Source organism: Diaphorina citri, unplaced genomic scaffold (assembly GCF_000475195.1).
Source record: "Diaphorina citri unplaced genomic scaffold, Diaci psyllid genome assembly version 1.1 scaffold1574, whole genome shotgun sequence".
Taxonomy (NCBI): Eukaryota; Metazoa; Arthropoda; class Insecta; order Hemiptera; family Psyllidae; genus Diaphorina; species Diaphorina citri.
Window position 1 is genome coordinate 41813 of NW_007379000.1, and position 20998 is coordinate 62810.

Consider the following 20998-nt stretch of genomic DNA (forward strand, 5'->3'; position numbering starts at 1 on the left):
AAGCGGTGGTCACACAGAAGGAAAACCAAAATATATGCTACTAGCTACCTTTCATCATCATTAGGACCAGCATACACCACTGGTATGACCGAAACTATGTCCTTACGCTTTTTCCTCCGTTTTACTTCGCCACTAAGAATTGAAAAGAAGAATATAGATACATAAGGTAGAAGGTACAGAAGTAACGTAGAAGGTAGAACAAAGATTATAGTCATGAGATAATAAATAAGTAGAGCACAAAAGTTCAGGACCACAATGTGAATTTAAACTTGGGTCAAGGTTAACACTTGGATTAAACAATTAGATTTAATTTCTAACTTTTTAGCCAAGAGTTAAAGTTGAATCAAGTTTTAACTTAAGATTAAGGTCCCATTTTAAATTTAATAGACCGCTGATAAAACCGTCTAGTTCTCAGTCACTAATGAATTAATTTCCCTTGCTTAGTGGTAATTACTTTGATCTAGCACTAGCAGGCAGGAGTTCTTTGGTTCGATCTCGAGCTGTGTCGAATGTCAATACAATGTATCGTGATTTTTCGGGTATGTCCATGGATTTGGAATTTGTGCAGCCTCACAAGAGCAATCGCTATTAGTAAATGAATAAACATAGGAACTATAAAATGTACTCACTCAAGATGTTGCTGGATCTCTTCATAGTTAACATAGTGACTGAATCTGTAGATCGGATGAAGGTTCTCGAGATACTTCGCGATGTGTTTGAGCCAGCTGGAAAGTGAAAATTACGGATATATTTTGTTGTTATTATTATTATTATCATCATCATCATTATTATTCTGCCTCGGTGGCGTAATGGTCAATAAGCTCGCCTGGTAAACAGGAGGGCGTGGGTTCGATCCCAGGCGAGGAATGAAATTTATCCTCATTTATTTGAGAATTTGAGCACATAATAATAGAGCTTTCTTTAAGGGTTAGGTAGTAGAGAACCCTTCCGGCGTTAACCTTAGAAGAGTTAAATTGATTCCAAGGGCAAGGAAAACCTGGACCGTTGAAAAATGAAGTGTGCCTGAAGGCATGTGATATTTTCCAATCCACTCGGCCCCAAAAGGGGTTTTTTTTCGGGAAGAAGCCACTGCTTACCTGTTGTAGATCGTTATGTCGTTGAGCGTGCACTCGGTATTTCTCCTGCAATCTCTCCTGTTCCTCTCTCATTGCTTTCCTCGCTGCCTCCTTCTCACTCTCATCTGCTTCTTCTATGTTAGAATCTCGCATGGTGATACCCAGGTGAGAGGCAGGGGCGGACATTTCCACAGGCTTCCGGTGCTTGCCAAACCTGAGAATGAAATCAAGTGGCGTGGCGTTAGAAAAAACTCCAATCCAAATTTAAAAAAAAAAAAAAAAAAAATAGATTTAGGAAAAAAAGAGGATAGATTTACAATTACAATTTAGGGTTCTAGTAAGCCAAAAAACAACTCCGACCCAAAGTCGTGACTTCGCCCAAAAATAAAGAGCTCATACTGGAGATTTTAGCTCAAAATGCGGCGCGAACTTTTTTTTCTTTCTTTTTAGATGAAATTTTAAAAGGATTGTACCTTGAAACCGCTTTCACTTCAAGGCACATTCTTTTACATCCATGCCTATCCAGGAACGGAAAATTTCGGACAGGAAATTTCCGCCCTGGCCGGGATGCGAACCCAGCACCTCCAGGTTCAAAGTCAGTGCTCTTGACCACTCGGCCACAGAGGTTACACCTACTGTCTCACCTGAACATGTTCCACCCGATGCCTTTGAGCAGTCCCGTTTTCTTCTTATGCGCCTGCTGTGCCTTGACCAGCTTAGCATCCAGTGTCGAATGTAACGAGGACTGGCGGGGCCCGAAGTGCCCAGGCTCTCCTTCATCCTCCGCCACTGAAAATTAAATTCAATTCATTTAATTGATTTAAAAAAAAAAATGTTTGATACAAAGCCACAAAGGTGTTTTTCCCAAAACAATATCCGATTAAGAAATTTCGAAATAGCCAGGGGCGATAGAACGTAAAGTGCATCGTTGAAGTTAAGCAACGTTGCGCGTTGTTAGTAATCGGATGGGTGACCATCTGAGCAATAGCGTGCTGCTTGCTATTCCCAAGCCCACTGAGGTGGTGAGGCTAAAGGCCCATTCCCACTTGGGAGTTTCTTCCGATTTTTTTTCCAAATGTCCTCTAGGCAATGAAATTTAAATGAGGGTGTTTCCAATACGCACAACACGATTTTATGGGAATGGGCCTTAGTGTGAGGATTCTGGTGGCTTACCTATTTCAAAATAAAGTTTAAAAAAAGTCCCTAAAAACAGTTCGGTGTGAGTTACACAGTTCACTGAACCGATGGCAGATTATGAACACATGACTTACAAGTATCCATTCTGATTTCATTGAGTGAAAGGGGAGCATCGTAGCTTCTATCGACAGCAGCTCTGAAACTTTCATTACAGCCTCGACCTCTGATAACTCGAATAACTCCTTGAGCATTCCTATAGGTGGCGTTGTCCTCTGCCATTTGGATCTGTGAGGGAACACGAGACAAATAAGGGTTGATGACGATTCATTACTGTATATGAGTACAGCTCTTACATTACAGAATTGATTTGTTCACTACCGGCAACCATTTCCTACTGAGACCAATCAATACCGTGCTTTGGCTGGAATTCGAACCCGCAACTTCTCAATTACCATGCGAAGTTACAAAGTTCCTACGTGAAGTAAATAAATAACGTCGTGGTTAAGGCGCTTGCCATTTATGCGAGAGGCCGAGTAACCGAGGGCGAGTATATTTCTAGCTTTTACCTGCCTCACGCATGCTGGAGGGTATTCTTACTATTATTAAGGCGGTCTCTTCTTGATCCCGTTTGCCACGTCTGCCTTGTAAGCGCTAGCCCGCGGGTACCAATTTTCTCATAATTTTTTTGTTTGCTGTCATAGTTTTCCCTAAACAGTCGGACAGACAAAGGCACAAATATAGTTTTCTGATTTATCAAACTCACTCGTTTTGTTCGAAGACTCAGCAAGTAGACTAGAAGAGGAGTTTTGCCTCGCATGACGGCTAGGTGGAGGAGAGGGCACTTTCCTGGCCACTGTGATGGAGATGATACCTGGACATGGCCCATCGGACTGGAGCATGGCGCGACGTAGGGTTTCCATGGCGGAGGTGTTAGATTTGCCCAGGAGGGAGATACCGTTCACCGACAGGAGCTGATCGTTCGTCCTTAGACGGCCATCCCTGGGAGAGATTCGATAGTTAATATTTATTTTGAAAATTTTGACTCTGTATCGATTTTTGTTTCTGAAATTTCCCTTGCTAACGAAATATTAAAGGTTGGGTGCGAAGGACATCCATTTGTAAAATTTTTCTAGCCCAAACCAAATGTCAGCCCAAAGCAATCACCCTAGCTCTAGGGCTGATTGAGAGGCTGACGAAAAATGCCGACCACGTCTGAACGCGGGAAAAGGCGATTTTCTCTCTCTCTATCTTTCCTAGAGGGGCTAATAGTCGCTTAAGAAAGAGATGAATGGAAACGGCTCTTTTCTGGGGGCCCTGAGCTCTCGAGGCCTGTCAGAACTTTGAACCGCCGCCATTTTGAATCAGGATGGAATGTGACAATTTTAAGAAGCCTGTGTCACCCTGAGTACCTACTCTTTTTAACAACCTCAAAAAATTTCATCAAAATCGGTCGAGTCGTATTCTCGTGAAAAGAGGACAACCTAAGGTCTGAGTGGCTTACCTGGAAGCGGCTCCTCCATTAATGACACTCTTGATGAAGATACCGAAGTATGGCACTCGGAAAGAATGATGTTCTGATCAAGCATTCTGGGAGGCGCGCGAATGTGAAGAGTTCGAAAAAAATATGTACTAAATAATACTAAAAGAATACACCCTCTATAAACGTGTTGTTATAATAACAGAACTACATTTAATGGTGCTACTACACATTCAGTGGTGCTACACAAAGTCAACTACTGTGAACAATCAAACACATAAGTAGAAATATACATACGGTCAGAGAAAGGTATGGACTCTGCAGAAATGCCTCGAAGTAACGCTCCTGTGAAACAAAACAACCAAGCAACACATGGCAAGCAACACAATGGATTAGTAAAGCAGTTAACATATGAGTTATGAGGTATAATGTTTAAATAGTGTGTGCTATATAAAAGAACTACTATTTTCAGTGGGATACTTAGTCAATGTCCTAAAACGTGTGTGAAGCTCACTCTTCTACTTCCTGTAGAAATAGGGATTTACGATTTGATTCATTGACCGAGTAGTCCACCGAAAAGAGAAGTGGGCCCTTGGAGGGCAACGAGCCTGCCTTGCAAGCGCTAGGACGTGGGTTCGTTTCAAACCCGGAGCGGACTTTATCCTACACAAGATACCGAGATCTGTGGAGGCTGACGAGTTCAAAGCACCCCCATTACTACCGCCACTGGTATTGGCCGTAGTCTTGCCCTTCACACTCACACCCAGTCCTGCCTTCTCGGTATCGTGCACTGGAATGTCGAACTGGAGGATTTCCTTCTGTTTCCATGGGAACACGAGTGACTCATCCAGCTTTGATTCCTGCAAATCAACAATGGAGATGTTTAATTCTATTGTTTGCTACAATACAGGACTAAGACATTTTGAATTTTACCCCATTGTAAAATGAAGTTAGATGGTGTCCTTTGTCGTTGGGGCAAGCTACAGTTTTAAGGCGGTTTTGATGAGCATTTCTCTCTTTTATAGCTAAGGATTCTATTTCAACTTACTTGTCTTCAGGTAGATCGATTAGTTGCCGTCCATTGATTTCCACTATCCTATCGAATAGGGCCAGCCGTCCATTTTTGGCTGCAGGACTGCCATCTTCTATTCCTGTGATGAGGAGACCTCTCTCCTTGCCCAGGGGATCATAGTCTGGCACAACGTGAAGACCTAACGACCGGTGGTCTAGGGGCAAAACCACGAACTCCGATCTGTGAAACGAGAACCGAAACCGCGAGTTAAATTTGATATGCACCGCCCAGTATGAGCTTTAAACTTATGAGAAAAAGGTTTAGATGGTGAAGGATGTCATAAGGAAGAAAATCAGGAAGGTAGTCTAAAGGATATTGATATTGATAAAGCGTTTAACACTGATACTGATTAAGGGTTACCCCTTACAATACATCATGCGTGGGACAGTAGGACAGTACCTACTTAGTTGCCTTAGTTCCCTAGCTATTACAACCATCTTACCAGCGAACCTTTTGCATTAACTAGACATTAGTAAGGATTGTTTAAACATGAAACATCATCAGAAATTACTTTTCTGTACATTTAAGACATGTATAAAAGTATTTCAGCTGACTTACTTGGCATAGGAATGAGTGCCAAATTACAGAAAAAGTACTTACTTGGCATAGGACTTGCTATCGGTACAATGAGTACTAGGACTAGTAGCAGAGCAGGATGGAGGGTTATGGGACAAAAGAATTCAAGTCAAAAAGAAGACCTGAAGAGCCTAGCTCATTATTATCAATATCCTAATTCAGTAATCCTCCATACCTACATTTTCCCAAACCGATAATCATTTTTGTTCAATGTTGTATCTCCTAAAAAGTTAGGAAAGTGTTCAGCCTGAATTGCCCCTTTCTAGGTTAGTAATTATGTACGTACTTTTGCCCGCATTAATGATTGAAAATTAAATGCAAATGTTGCTTTAACCTAGGTTCAGCCCTGACTTCCAAGGGGTGATGGAGGGTTACTGTTGGCCTGACCCAGGGGCTCCTTCCTCTTGTTCTCCCGGGGCAGAGAGAAGGACGTCTTGTGATGCCCATTCACCATAGGGCCTGATTTCCCAGGCAACGTGTTCAGTCTTTCCATAGCTTCCATGTAGCGAAACCCACCAGGGGATTCACCTAGGAATTGCATTGAGAGGCGATTGGAACCCTCGCGGGAGAAGGTGTGAGGCCTCAAGGGGAGCTCATCCTCCTCGTCAGGGTAGCGACCCCATTTCCCACTCGAGTAGCCGTTACTCGACGGTTTCAGTTCATTCTGGAAGCGAAAAACAAAAAAACGGCGATTAAAAAACAATATTGAATATTAGAAATAGAAAACCAAAAAAATATATAGATATGTATGTACCGAAGTGCAAGCAGTCAGAAATGTCGGGAAGATGGAATTTTGATGTCATTGACTACTAAGACAACATCCTCTTCTTCAAATTTTTATCCACTGAACTACAACCGTAGAGTAAGAGCAATCTCAATCTCCTAACTGTTGTGTTACTTGCCCACTTTCAAAAGGGGGCGGGTTACCTCTCTAAGGAGTGATGGCTCTTGGTTTTTCAAAGGACTGATAGTTCTTGCATATTTAATGAGGAATGGTTCTTACCTTTCTAAGGAGGGGAGGTTGGTCATCGAGGCTGGGGGCGGCTGCTGACCATCGTTTTGATTGGTTCACATCAGGGATGGGAGGGGGACCCACAATGTGTCCGTTTGAGATGCCTGTAACAAATACATATGTTGACATGTATAATAAAATATACCTTGTTTATCCTGCTGGGATAGGACTGAAAAGTCCCTTTACCCCCGAAGTCTAACCAAGGTCTCCTCAATTAGAGTAAATTAATACCCTGATTTATTAGAAAGAAAAGCTATTCAGCGTATAAATTCCTTCAGCAGGAGGAGAGAATCGTTTAATAATATCTAAAGGAAGTAAAAGTGAAAATGTGGCAAAAGTTAAATAGGTTGCCGACGTAAATTAGTACAAATTGTAGGTATTATGTGTGTCTTATTTTTTTTTATGTTTATGTCAAAGGTATTGTAATGCGTAACTGCCGCAAATGAACAGTTCTATGTTGTGTTATGTGTCTTATCTTTGTATTATGTCCAAGACTAAGCCATTGTCTTGTAGGTATTATGTGTGTCTTATCTTTCTTTATGTTTATGTCAAAGGCATTGTAATGCGTAACTGCCGCAAATGAACAGTTCTATGTTGTGTTATGTGTCTTATCTTTGTATTATGTCCAAGACTAAGCCATTGTCTCATGTCAAAAACATATCACTGTGGTTATCACAACAAGGAAATGTTCCGTCAATTTATATCCATAATGAGACATAATATTCAAAGGTGACACACTCTAAATAAAGTACTACTTTATCTTGTTGTCAGCCACAATCTGATTGGCTAGAAAGTTTTAAATCAGCCAATCACTTAGCTTGATCCAGGAGGTAACCAAATTTAAACTCTGACAGCACATACCACCAGTCCACCCAACCCCTCCGGGGCAAACAGAAGGACGCGCGGAGGATAAGGGCAGCCCCCCATACTCCCCGCTTCCATCCATTAACCCCAAAAAGGATGGAAAGATTGTGGTCCTGGCTATTACTTATCCTCTGTTGATACTTTTTTCAAAACTCACCATTTGGTAGGTTGAGGGCAGGTTCTGAGCCCCTCCTCACGTGGAGGGACACAGGCACTCCGGATGCTATCTGCTCATTGGTAACTTCAATATCTGTCCTATACTTCCCGTCTTGTAACTGAAACAAAAACACGCCTGAACTAGACTATGCATGAATTGGTATGGAAATATAGTAAATAGACACACACGTATATATAGAGGTACTCGACTGTAGAATGGTAGTAATGGTACTGGGGAGCTATTACCTCATGTTTATGTTTCTGACCTCCTTGATAGCTGGAAGTAATGGTACTGGGGAGCTATTACCTCATGTTTATGTTTCTGACCTCCTTGATAGCTGGAATTAGACTATGCATGAATTGGTATGGAAATATAGTAAATAGACACACACGTATAGATAGAGGTACTCGACTGTAGAATGGTACTGGGGAGCTATTACCTCATGTTTATGTTTCTGACCTCCTTGATAGCTGGAAGAAGTAGACCGCATTGTTGAAGAATCGAGAGAGTACCACATAAAATATGACCGAGTATACATTCTTGTTCAGTGTGCAAACCATAGGGAGAGGGACGGGTGATTGGGATTTAGGTTTAGCAACCATGCTTGCTACTGGCGGATATATCATGAGATAGATGGCCTAATAAGGTGGCAAAATGTTTTTTTCTTTTTAGAGAGAGAGCGAGAAAGGGAAAAACATGCATAAAACATGGTTAAAGCGCCCAATAGAAGAAGAAGAGGTTTGATAGAGGGAGCTGTCACAACGGAGGTCTTATCGTCCCCACATATAAGGAAAGGAGAAAGCCAGCCGTTCCGGGAACGAACCTTATCTGTTATAAAGTTAGCCCCGGAAGGTCTAAGTCTCTTTAATTTTTAGGTAAGTTCGTGTTATATGGAATAGAGCCCAGGTTTTCATTCCGACAATTTCAATTAGCTCCGTAGCAATGGACAGCGAGAAGGAAAACTGAACATTCTAGAAATCTAGATGATTGAAGAGGTCTACAAAGCCCATAATGATGTGAGCATTGAACATCAAATTACACAGTAGTTAAATATTTATTAGACCTCTGCAAGTACCACATACTCAAGTTTAACTGTGCTTATCACTGGTTAGCATCAGACAACAACCCACATGCTTGTTCGTGCTACAGATATACTGAGAACTCTGAGAAGCCTTTAGGACGTTGAGTTTACCTATCTCTCTCTGCTCTGGAGTCTAGAATCTACATGAAAAGTAACCTATGGGACTCAAACCTCTTTGACCAAGAATGTTGAAAGTATAACCTTTGATTCACTTTTGAAGGAAAAGATCGCAGAAAAAGTTACTTTCTAAGAACTCCGAGAAGGCTCTTTGGTGGTGATTCTGTGAATATCAAACCGAAGACCTAACTAAGTAACCACTCTTGAATCCAATCTTACTAAACTTGGAATTCGCAATGAACTTCATATAACACTGAGAAGACGTTTTACTACCAGCTGGTTTTCAGAGAAAGTCATACTAGTGGGGAAATCTGGTTCACACTTGGCATAAGATGAGCAACACGATGCGTAAAGTGCGTTGCAAAACAACTTGATGAGTTGACAACACAATAAAACAACAAGTTATGTCTCAACATCTTGTTTGAAGTGCAAAGTGCAGAACCTCATATAGAACTCAATCACAATGAACTCGCATGTGCTTGTAGGTAGCAGTCAGACACAATGTGTTGTGCTTTATGAACAGGTAGGTAGAGAATGAAGTGATGGGAAGAATAAGTGTGGACACAGCTTTAAAGTCGACCGAAGTCGATCAATACTGACTGGTCAATTGGACACTCATATAAAGTAGGTAAGATCAAAGGATGTTGGTATGAGTTTCAGTCGATCCACCAGTGTGGACGCTGCTTTAGAAATTTGCAAGATGTTTGTCAAATCATGCAAAATAACTGCTATTTTAACAATAAGTAAAGACTAGTAAAAGAATTGAACGGTTACCCCCATTACTATCAACCGATAGGTATGTACTAATACTTAATACTAACCGTAGATATTATAATCATACTGCTTGGTATTATCGGTATTATAAAAAATAGTAAAACAGTTAACTCTAATAAAACCTAACAGTGTCGTAGCACCCATCTATTGATCGGTCACAACTATGTAAGTCGTGTAAGTCGTCATTTTAACATTGGGTTTGCATTTCTACTGATCAGTTCTTTTGGATTTGAACCTAGAGATGACGTCCTTGGACTCGAACCACCAACCTCAAGATCCGATCCACACGGGCCAACCACAGTTCCATCGTATTTTAACATTGGGTTTGCATTTCTACTGATCAGTTTTTTTGGATTTGAACCTAGAGATGACGTCCTTGGACTCGAACCACCAACCTCAAGATCCGATCCACACGGGCCAACCACAATTCCATCGCGTCAACCACTACACCACTGAGGTTGGTTACAAACCTAGTACTAAGTAATGAGGCCTCATGCTTTGGTATGAAGTTCTTGTGATCTATTGAAGTTCTTGTGAGCCTTCTATTGTTTGGCATCGTATTTACCTAATCATGACATTGTTCTGTTTATTACCATGATAGAAAAATTGCTTTGAAAAAAGTGTCCATTCACAGGAATGGACAGATGGACACTTATTTTCTACTCAAATGTCTTTTTGTTCTTTCACGTGGTGTTGCTTTATTTTCAACCTTGCTCTTACGAGTTCAAATCTGGAGGTTCAAAAAATATTATAACTTGGTAAGTACTTGTATATGGGTACCGGCGTCGTACCTAGATATGTACGTACTTTTGCCCGCATTAATGATTGAAAATTAAATGCAAATGTTGCTTTAACCTAGGTTCAGCCCTGACTTCCAAGGGGTGTCTGTGGGTGAGTGAGAGGGATAACTTACCTTTGTTCCCGAGACTTGTTCAAATTATCAGGTCTCTCCGGTAGCTCTGGGGCACCACCATTGTCAGATTTCTTCTCATTAGAATGGGTACTATGGGTTTGATGATTATTTGAACTATGGTGACTGCTCCCACTATGATTATGATTATTTCCACTATGATTATTAATATTTCCACTATGATTATGATATAGATTCAGTATTCTCCCATAACACGGTGATAACTTGAGGGTTTGTAAATGTTTTACGGTAAATGATACATACCTAGTAGGATATATTTAGTTGTATTAATCTAAAATATGACTAGTTATCAACTGACCTGTCTCAACACCTCCTCGTAATGTTCTTCTCTCTCATCCAGTGGATAGTGACCCCTGAGGAAAACCAAAATATATGCTACTAGGTACCTTTCATCATCATTAGGACCAGCATACACCACTGGTATGACCGAAACTATGTCCTTACCTGTGGGTAGGTGAGAGGGATAACTTACCTTTGTTCCCGAGACTTGTTCAAATTATCAGGTCTCTCCGGTAGCTCTGGAGCACCACCATTGTCAGATTTCTTCTCATTAGAATGGGTATTATGGGTCTGATGATTATTTGAACTATGGTGACTGCTCCCACTATGATTATGATTATTTCCACTATGATTATTAATATTTCCACTATGATTATGATGACCGTTGCTATGGTGTCCACTCTGCGATTCATTATGTCGGCCATTCATGCTGGAATTCTCTGGCCTATTCTTGCTATCATTGAGACGATTGGCGTCAGATCGGTTCTTGGAATCGTTGAGTCTACCATTCAGATTGGTATTATCGGATCGGTTGTTACCGTTAGGATCGGATGAAGGTTCTCGAGATACTTCGCGATGTGTTTGAGCCAGCTGGAAAGTGAAAATTACGGATATATTTTGTTATTATCATCATTATTATTCTGCCTTGGTGGCGTAATGGTCAATACGCTCGCCTAGTAAACAGGAGGGCGTGGGTTCGATCCCAGGCGAGGAATGAAATTTATCCTCATTTATTTGAGAATTTGAGCACATAATAATAGAGCTTTAAGGGTTAGGTAGTAGAGAACCCTTCCGGCGTTAACCTTAGAAGAGTTAAATTGATCCCAAGGGCAAGGAAAACCTGGACCGTTGAAAAATGAAGTGTGCCTGAAGGCATGTGATATTTTCCAATCCACTCGGCCCTAAAAGGTTCCCTGTGAAACAAAACAACCAAGCAACACATGGCAAGCAACACAATGGATTAGTAAAGCAGTTAACATATGAGGTAAAGATAGACAAGATCAATTTAATATTGTGGTATTAGTACTAGGTTAGGTTGGATTAAAGTTATAACAAGACTACCAGTGGATTTCCCCAATATTTTTTCAGCCCCTAGAAGTTCTGTTAAGCTAACAGCCTGTTAAGTTCCATTTGATTTGTATAGGCATAACAGGGCTGTTAGGGACAAAAAAGAAGGTTGGTGAAACCCACCCTCCCTTTATATTTTCCTTATTGAATAAGGGTGTTAGTACAATAGGTATGAAGTTATTTGATCGTAAGGCCCATCTTGTTAGTGACATTAGCATACAATATAACTTCGATTAGAAAAAAACTTGAAAAGGATTGGTAAAGACAAACATGGAAGATTTTACAAGCGACAAATATTTAAGTTCTGTTCTGAATTGATTCTCAACACGGGAAAAATCACCATACATTACTTTAGAGTACAAAAAGAAATTTCCTTGATTATTTTTCCCCCCTTTTAGGCGCTTTGACTATATGTTAAAATTGAAACATGTCGTTCGCGCCGGTTCCTTGATTTTTATATGGGATTTTTTTTCAATTAAAGAAAGTACATATTAACAGTGTTGATATTGATATTAACGAAAAAAGGGAGGGGGACGAACAAACACACAAAGTTTTTAATCCCACATGCTTGGCGGAAAGGTAAAAAAAAAGTTTTGGTCTCACATGAATGGTGAAAACTTGGAAAGGTAACATTCCCGTATTTACAGATACCAAATTGATGGCATTCAATAGAAGATTTTCCCGGATTCTCTTACCTTCGCTAATCTGTTTCTCCCTCTCCTCTCTCGCTTTCTTCGTCCTCTGGTAGGTATCCGTACTCTTAGCATCCAGAGTAGCATGTCGCTTCTCAGACATACTCTGCCGGCCGAATGCATCCCGCGAGAAACCGGCTGACTGGTCGTCTAGTGATAGTCTGGAAGGAAAATCAACACGTTAAACTTGGAAATACGTGAATTTATTTGTGTTAAAACAGAGCCTTTTGCACATCACAGCATTACTAAGTGCCTCCTTTTGCAATCGATTCCCATATTTCAATAATCTTTTCAAGCTGGTAATCCCACCATGGTCACTACTTGATTAAAGTAGCTACTCCATTATCCTCACGAGGCCGAGTGCACCCCGAAATCCAAGCGGAAAAAAACTTAGATTTCCGCGATTTCGCCGGAAATCGAACCCGGAACCTCCGGCGTGCAAGCCTCGTGTGATACCCACTCGGTCACGGAGGTTGCTAGAACTTAATAATACTAGTAGAATTTACTCCTTATTTTGATGATCTGACGAGCTTATAAGCTGGATACTTACTGACTGGCGTAGGTAGCATCAGTAACAGTTGCTGTACTGCTTGTGCTACCGCGGGGGTTAATATTGACTGGTAACGTGGGGGTTTTGGGTTCAGGGGTCTCGTTATTAGCGCCACTCTTCATTTGACCAGGTCTGAAATACAAAAAAGGGGGACTTTAGTTTCAAATACATAGACACCTACAATGTATAAATCGCGATAAGTAATAAATTGGCCCTTTGTTTCGAATGTATCTGTATATAAATATGTTTGATAGAGTTCGCCTATATGTATGTAGCAAATTTTGGGCTCTTTGACCATAAGGCCATTTTTACTCTCATTTCCCCATATTTACCTGCAATGTCATTGCTGGCTTCCAAGGCAGGAGAGGAAGTGGACAAAGATACGTAGACTGATGATGTAATATTACATTTGGCACATATCTATGTATTCACGTTGATTGATTTCAACCTACATAACAAATTTAGTATCGGGTCTAGATTTTTGTTCAAGCTCACTAAGCTGATCTTTACCTGTTTACTTTAACTAGTACATATTTCTTTATTTGATAAAAAAAAAAAAAAAAAAAAAAAAAAAAAATTTCTTTTTTTTTGATGTTAACGGACAGAAGTACGAATAATGAAGAACTTTATTTGGTCTCAACTTGAAGATATGGTCTCAACAAGTGGAATGAAAAGTGGACAACGTTACGTAGACTAATGATGTAATATTACAATTTGGCACATATCTATGTATTCACATTGATTGATTTCAACCTACATAACAAATTTAGTATCGGGTCTAGATTTATGTTCAAGCTCACTAAGCTGATCTTTACCTGTTTACTTTAACTAATGCATATTTCTTAATTTGATTAAAAAATAAAAATAATAATAAGCCTATCTTCCGCGTGTTGGCAGCCATGAGGGTAGCTGTGGTAGAGGTGCCTGCTGCTGAGATTTTCTTCGTCGGGGAAACCGTGGCGATCTTGCTGGAACCGGAATCTGATGGGAGAAAGGAAAGTTTATTATTTAAAGATTGATTAGATGAAAGGGCTTTCTTTTTTTGATAGAGGGAACTCTAACTGATAAAGTCTTATCGTCCTGAAAGCGAAGAGAGAAGGAAGACAGGATAGGAGAAAGCCAGCCGTTCCGAGAAAGAACATTATCCCTCCAGGATAAAATCCGCCCCGGGCGGGAATCGAACCCACGAACTAGAGCTTACAGGGCAGACGCGCTACCCTCCAAGCTAAAACTAGGCTGGCAACTATGAAGGGCTTTGTAATAGTAGTAATAAGTTCAGTTGTTTATAGTCTTCATTCTTTGAAAAACTAACAAACTATTCAACATACCTAAGTGCTTGTGTACTTTTACGGACAAAGTCAACCTTTTCTTCGTTGTAATGAAAATGGGGTTGCGATATAAATGTATGTAGGAGAGAGAGAAGGAAAGAGAGAGAGAAAGAAGGAAATAGGGCGAGAGAGTTAGGGAGGAAGAGAGAGAGATAGAGAAACTTACTTCGTTCCTCGCCAGCCACCATGACACCTGCATTGTTCTCCTTGTTATGGGGAAACACAGGCTGGGGCGGTTGGGTGGTAGAGAACGGCCGCCTGAAGTTTGGCTCGTGCAGATATTTGACGATCTGCAATCTCAGTTCATGGCCTTTGAGCGAATTACTGAAGATTTCCTTCATTCTGCAACATCGGACCAAAAAAACAAAGGTTAGTAAGGCACAATGACAATCGAAGTTCGTGTTTTAAAAGGTTCGGAATGTGTTGGTTTATTCTAGGGGAGATGGGTTTTTAGAGGGTGGAAATTCCACTCCTCAGGTGTAGGATGGTTGGCCTGAGTGTCTTTAAAAGTCTTTTTCCTGCCTATCCTTTAAAAGAACTAAGGTGCTTAGTACCTTATGTCAGGAGTTACACAGGGCATGTTCCTACAACCTACATTGATGTTAACGGACAGAAGTACGAATAATGAAGAACTTTATTTGGTCTCAACTTGAAGATATGGTCTCAACAAGTGGAATGTAAAAAATTTCCCAAAGCAGAGTTTGCTAGCGACGACCTACTATGAGTCTGATAAAGGTAAACTTTATTCTGATGGGATTCATAGATTCTTTTTATCTAGTTCATGCTTGCCTGAAATTAAATATAAAATTAATAATTATGAGGAATTCTAACGATTCCTGATTTCTTTTGATGCGCTTGTTGCATAGATATAGTAGAAACCTGTTTGATTACATTATGAGATAATGTTCTTTTTTCTGAATAATTTAATTCTTCGTTCGAATAAACTTTGATGTTATTTCTTTTGTAACGAAGGATATCTTTTTTTCTCAGCGATTCAAATCGGTTTGTAACTCGATTAATATGAAATGTAATTTCAGAATATGCAATGGAGGTTCAGTGTCTAAGTTGGTTAAGCTTTGTAGGCAATGTGGACAGCATAAGGACAGCCACTGACGCTCAGACTGTCTGACAGACTTGGGTTTCACAGACTAAGTTCAGTCAGTATCAGTTGTTCTTGTAGTTGATCCTAGAGGCAAGTACTTTAAGCTTTTTAGGACTAATGGGAGATATAGTCAGCTTGCCCTTTTAAGGTAATGTTTGAAGGATATCTTTTCTCAAGGATTCAAATCGGTTTGTAACTCGATTAATGTGAAATGTAATTCCAGAATATGCAATGGTGTTCAGTGTCTAAGTTGGTTAAGCTTTGTAGGCAATGTGGACTGTATAAGACCAGCCACTGACGCACAGACTGTCTGACAGACTTGGGTTTCACAGACTAAGTTCAGTCAGTATCAGTAGTTCTTGTAGTTGATCCTAGAGGCAAGTACTTTAAGCTTTTTAGGACTAATGGGAGATATAGTCAGCTTCCCTTTTAAGGTAATGTTACACCAAGCGCCAAGCGCGCATTGTTTGCAAACGTTCACAAACTTTTGCAAACAATGCGCGCTTGGTGTAACATTACCTTTAAACCGACAGCAGCCGGATCAACTCCGCGCACACACGAACGCTGTTTGCAACAATGTTTGCAAACGATGCGCGCTTGGTGTAACATTACCTTTATGATAAATTGATAAAGATTTTGATACTTCACTAATCACTACGTTCAACACTAAAGTGCATTTTTTCCTGGAGTATTAATCATATCCTGAGATATATGGATAGTGCTGCTTACATTAAATAGGTCACTACGTGATGCACCTAGATAATCATGAAACCAGGAGTACCTCGCATTATCTCCTCATAGAACGTATAATTACCTATGGAATGACCAGGGTAATGGGTTTTATCTCTCATCTATGTACAGACCTCTCTCATAGATTAACTATATTTGCAAACGATGCGCGCTTGGTGTAACATTACCTTTACTTATGATAAATTGATAAAGATTTTGATACTTCACTATTGACTACGTTCAACACTAAAGTGCATTTTTTCCTGGAGCATTAATCATATCCTGAGATATATGGATAGTGCTGCTTACATTAAATAGGCCACTACGTGATGCACCTAGATAATCATGAAACCAGGAGTACCTCGCATTATCCCCTCATAGAACGTATAATTACCTATGGAATGACCAGGGTAATGGGTTTTATCTCTCATCTATGTACAGACCTCTCTCATAGATTAACTTCTGCAGGTAGGTAAGTATGTACTAGTGCAACTTCAAGTTTCTATAGGTAGGTATACTACTTTAGCTCCAAGTTTCCATACCTCGGTAGAGCATTTGATGTATATTTTCAGCGTGGTTCAGAATTTCAAGCATAGTAATACCATGAGAACAAAATATTTCCTATGAATTCATTACGTACGCTGTTGGAGAGGTATAGCTCAAGGTCTTAGCATTACACGGCAAAGTTGTTAAAGAAAAACACAAGTATTCTACAACATTAGAACGGCACGATCTTGAACAGGGACTGAAATAGGGGAAGGTCTAGGAGGGCAAATACCTATGTACGGGAATTCCTATTGGGCAAATCCCTTAGGTACAAGAATTTCCTATTGAAACAGCCGCAAAATGGACATAATAAAAAGGATATTGCATATGGGACAAAAGAATTCAAGTCAAAAAGAAGACCTGAAGAGCCTAGCTCATTATTATCAATATCCTAATTCAGTAATCCTCCATACCTACATTTTCCCAAACCGATAATCATTTTTGTTCAATGTTGTATCTCCTAAAAAGTTAGGAAAGTGTTCAGCCTGAATTGCCCCTTTCTAGGTTAGTAATGTACCTAGATATGTACGTACTTTTGCCCGCATTAATGATTGAAAATTAAATGCAAATGTTGCTTTAACCTAGGTTCAGCCCTGACTTCCAAGGGGTGGCTAAAAGTGACCCGCCCACCTTCAACTTCCAGAAGTGAATGTCCGATAATGTAGAAGAAAAAATGCGAGTCCGCTCAGATCCAATGCAAAGATCTCCTGGGATTCTATTTAGTGAAAGTAAAGAATGCGATGTGAACACTTCATTTGAGCAAATAATAGATCAAGTATCAACAGTGACCAGTGAAGTAGTGTGCCATTGACTATACTGACTACATGGTGTTCTCTGGTCTTTCTCGAAGTAATCCAGAAACATACCATTGGATAGGTGTTCTTCGGAGTTCAGTCTGGCTGGGGAACGGTAAACAGGGAGTAGATCAGCCTGAATTTCCCGTACTAAAGAAATAGCAAAGGTTGAGTGCGAAGGGCATGCACTCTTAAAATTTGTAGCCAAAACCAAATGTCAGCCCAAAGCAATCACCCTGGTTAGGGATGACGAAAAACGCCGACCCCGCCTGTACAAGGGAAAAGGCGAAAAAAAAAAGAAGAAAGAATGGTATTCAAATAAGTCTGGATTCCAGATCAACTCAGTAAGAAATAATCGACCAAAAGAATCAATTTCAGCGAAGTTTTAATCAAATTGATTAGCGCTTATGCCAATCTGAGTATGTGATGAAGATTGAAATTGGCACACGTGCCAGTGACATTTTTCACCGGTGTTGGATGGAATATTGGCACAGAAAGTTGAAAAGAAAACAATGATTACACACACTTCTGAGTACATTTGATCAGCCAATACATGCATGCTTTAATGGAAATGCATATTTTGTTTGCTCTAATGGAAATGCATATTTTGCGTGCTCTAATCCAAATGCATATTTTGAACTTGAGTCTCAACTTAGGCCTGTCGTACGATGGAAGCGTAATCGCCCGACTTTTAGTAGTAATGCCACCTGAAAATTCAAACCTATGAAAATGATAGAGATCTCTCACACGGGAGTCGCGCGACTTGGGTCTCCTAGAGTGTGAGAGGTCTGTAACTTTGTATCATTTTCATAGTTTTGGATTTTCAAGAGGCATCGCGCTACTCTGCGCTAATAAAAGTCGCGCAACCAGTGCGACTACGCTTCCAATGTGCGTCCTTATAACTTTCAGCAGAATATTTTTCTCACGTGAAAATGCATGGGAGAAAGACAAGCTAAGGAAACACGTCCTTAATAAGCTCCTTATACATAGTTTCCTATAGGCATTGCTTCATTTAGAATGTTGAATGTTTGTTTCATATCGTATATTATGGACATATTATTTCTTAGCATTCACAATGGTGGCACATCCTTCCTCTTTCTGCCCAGTTACTTGAGTTACTTCACACATCAGACCAGACTACTAGAAGAATATAAATATCAGGTCAGGGGAATTGTCTGCAAGAAGAATATAAGTCAGAGGAATTATGTAGTATAATAGGGTAAGTGTACCATTTATTCGCCCACCTAAAAAACGTACCATTTATTGGCCCACCTGTACCATACGCCATATGCAGTAAAAACAAAATGGAAACAATAATTTTCATCAATATTGCATGAAGCAATCATCTAGAACGAAGTGTAAATTTGAATGGTAACATACGAGAACGGCATTTAGTGTTCTCTTTTGCGACAGGATGGAGAACGAAAAGAGAAGATCAGTTCCATCGCCTCAACCACTACACCACTGAGGTTGGTTACAAACCTAGTACTAAGTACTGAGGCCTCATGCTTTGGTATGAAGTTCTTGTGATCTATTGAAGTTCTTGTGATCCTCCTATTGTTTGGCATCGTATTTACTTAATCATGACATTCATGACATTGTTCTGTTTATTACCATGATAGAAAAATTGCTTTGTATTCATAATATTATGAAAAGAGATCATGACAGGAATGGACAAGTTCTGTTTATTACCATGATAGAAAAATTGCTTTGTATTCATAATATTATGAAAAGAGATCATGACAGGAATGGACAATTATTTTCTACTCAAATGTCTTTGTGTTCTTTCACGTGGTGTTGCTTTATTTTCAACCTTGCTCTTACGAGTTCAAATCTGGAGGTTCAGAAAATATTATAACTGGGTAAGTACTTGTATTGGTTTACTGGCGTCCTCACGAAACGCCAAACCGTTGTGTCTTACTGCTGACTAAGCTGTTTAAGCTTGAGGACACTTTGCGGTCAAAGCTATCAAGACTGCAAGACACTGGCACAACATTTGGCATTGGTTGTTCAGGACAAGGAAAGCAAGTATCAAATGGGAATCTTTTCTGATGAAATTCCGGTAAGGGGAAGCGGGAGACTATCGTACCCAAACCCTAACCAGCCTAGCTAGCTGGCAATTCTTCAAAGGGTCCTCTTTGTTTTAAAGAGGTTGACTACGGTTCAGGATGAGCCAAATAAACATGGCTAGAGACCATCACCCCGGTAAATGGCTGATATAAAAAGATATCTTTTCTTCATTATACGAGTATTACCCTTCGGCGAAAGCTAATAAAGCCGCTAAAACAACAACAACCCAATGTTTCATCCTAACTGAAATTACCTGGAATATGTCAGGGCTCCCGGTCCCCACTGAGGAGCCACTGGCCCCATCGCCCCCCGCATGATGATGGGGCCCACCAAGGGGTGGCTAAAAGTGACCCGCCCACCTTCAACTTCCAGAAGTGAATGTCCGATAATGTAGAAGAAAAAATGCGAGTCCGCTCAGATCCAATGCAAAGATCTCCTGGGATTCTATTTAGTGAAAGTAAAGAATGCGATGTGAACACTTCATTTGAGCAAATAATAGATCAAGTATCAACAGTGACCAGTGAAGTAGTGTGCCATTGACTATACTGACTACATGGTGTTCTCTGGTCTTTCTCGAAGTAATGCAGAAACATACCATTGGATAGGTGCTCTTTTTATTGAATAGGTGATCTTCGGAGTTCAGTCTGGGGAACGGTAAACAGGGAGTAGATCAGCCTGAATTTCCTTTACTAAAGAAATAGCAAAGGTTGAGTGCGAAGGGCATGCACTCTTAAAATTTGTAGCCAAAACCAAATGTCAGCCCAAAGCAATCACCTATTGGTTGTTCAGGACAAGGAAAGCAAGTATCAAATGGGAATCTTTTCTGATGAAATTCCGGTAAGGGGAAGCAGGAGACTATAGTACTCAAACCCTAACCAGCCTAGCTAGCTGGCAATTCTTCAAAGGGTCCTCTTTGTTTTAAAGTGGTTGACTACGGTTCAGGATGAGCCAAATAAACATGGCTAGAGACTATCACCCCGGTATATGGCTGATATAAAAAGATATCTTTTCTTCATTACACGAGTATTACCCTTCGGCGAAAGCTAATAAAGCCGCTAAAACAACAATCACCCAATGTTTCATCCCAACTGAAATTACCTGGAATATGTCAGGGCTCCCGGTCCCCACTGAGGAGCCACTGGCCCCATCGCCCCCCGCATGATGATGGGGCCCATCTCCATCCTCGAAATTGGCGATGATTTGTTCTCTGTCGTCGGCAACATCACTGAGTTTATCGTCAGGGTCAAGGATACCGCCATCGCTTTGTGATTGAAGACTGTGAACTGCGACCCAGGTGTCTCCACTCTGCAACAGATAAATAGAAGGAGGATTAGAATGGAATATGGGATTCCGGAAAGCGCATATAGGATAGAACAAAATATAATGTAGGTACTATATGAGCAGAGCCGTATTTAGGGGGGGGGGGTATTTAGGGCCGAAGGGCTCGGGTCCCTCCCTTGATACGGCCTATATACGAGCATATTTTGCTAAAAAAAAATTGCATGATAAATTGTAGGTAGATTAAAAGGCAAGAGACATTTTTGAAGAGTCCTTTCGGACAAATTT

At 40.4% G+C, this 20998-nt stretch overlaps 1 protein-coding gene across 1 annotated transcript in view; it reads right to left on the bottom strand.

Moving 5' to 3' along the window:
- LOC103516461 (partitioning defective 3 homolog) overlaps positions 1-20737 on the bottom strand; it is a gene marked incomplete at its 5' end in the record, with an annotated part of 32788 nt that extends 12051 nt beyond the window's left edge. The window contains 16 exons of the mRNA XM_026828851.1: positions 49-132; positions 455-569; positions 662-725; positions 1098-1290; positions 1721-1865; positions 2348-2498; positions 2945-3212; positions 3715-3760; positions 4370-4550; positions 4599-4602; positions 4739-4942; positions 5363-5428; positions 5713-6002; positions 6342-6454; positions 7372-7489; positions 20531-20737. Of these exons, the coding sequence (XP_026684652.1) occupies positions 49-132; positions 455-569; positions 662-725; positions 1098-1290; positions 1721-1865; positions 2348-2498; positions 2945-3212; positions 3715-3760; positions 4370-4550; positions 4599-4602; positions 4739-4942; positions 5363-5428; positions 5713-6002; positions 6342-6454; positions 7372-7489; positions 20531-20737 (2249 nt within the window). The remainder of the gene's footprint in view (positions 1-48; positions 133-454; positions 570-661; positions 726-1097; positions 1291-1720; positions 1866-2347; positions 2499-2944; positions 3213-3714; positions 3761-4369; positions 4551-4598; positions 4603-4738; positions 4943-5362; positions 5429-5712; positions 6003-6341; positions 6455-7371; positions 7490-20530) is intronic.
- Between the last annotated feature and the right edge of the window lie 261 nt (positions 20738-20998).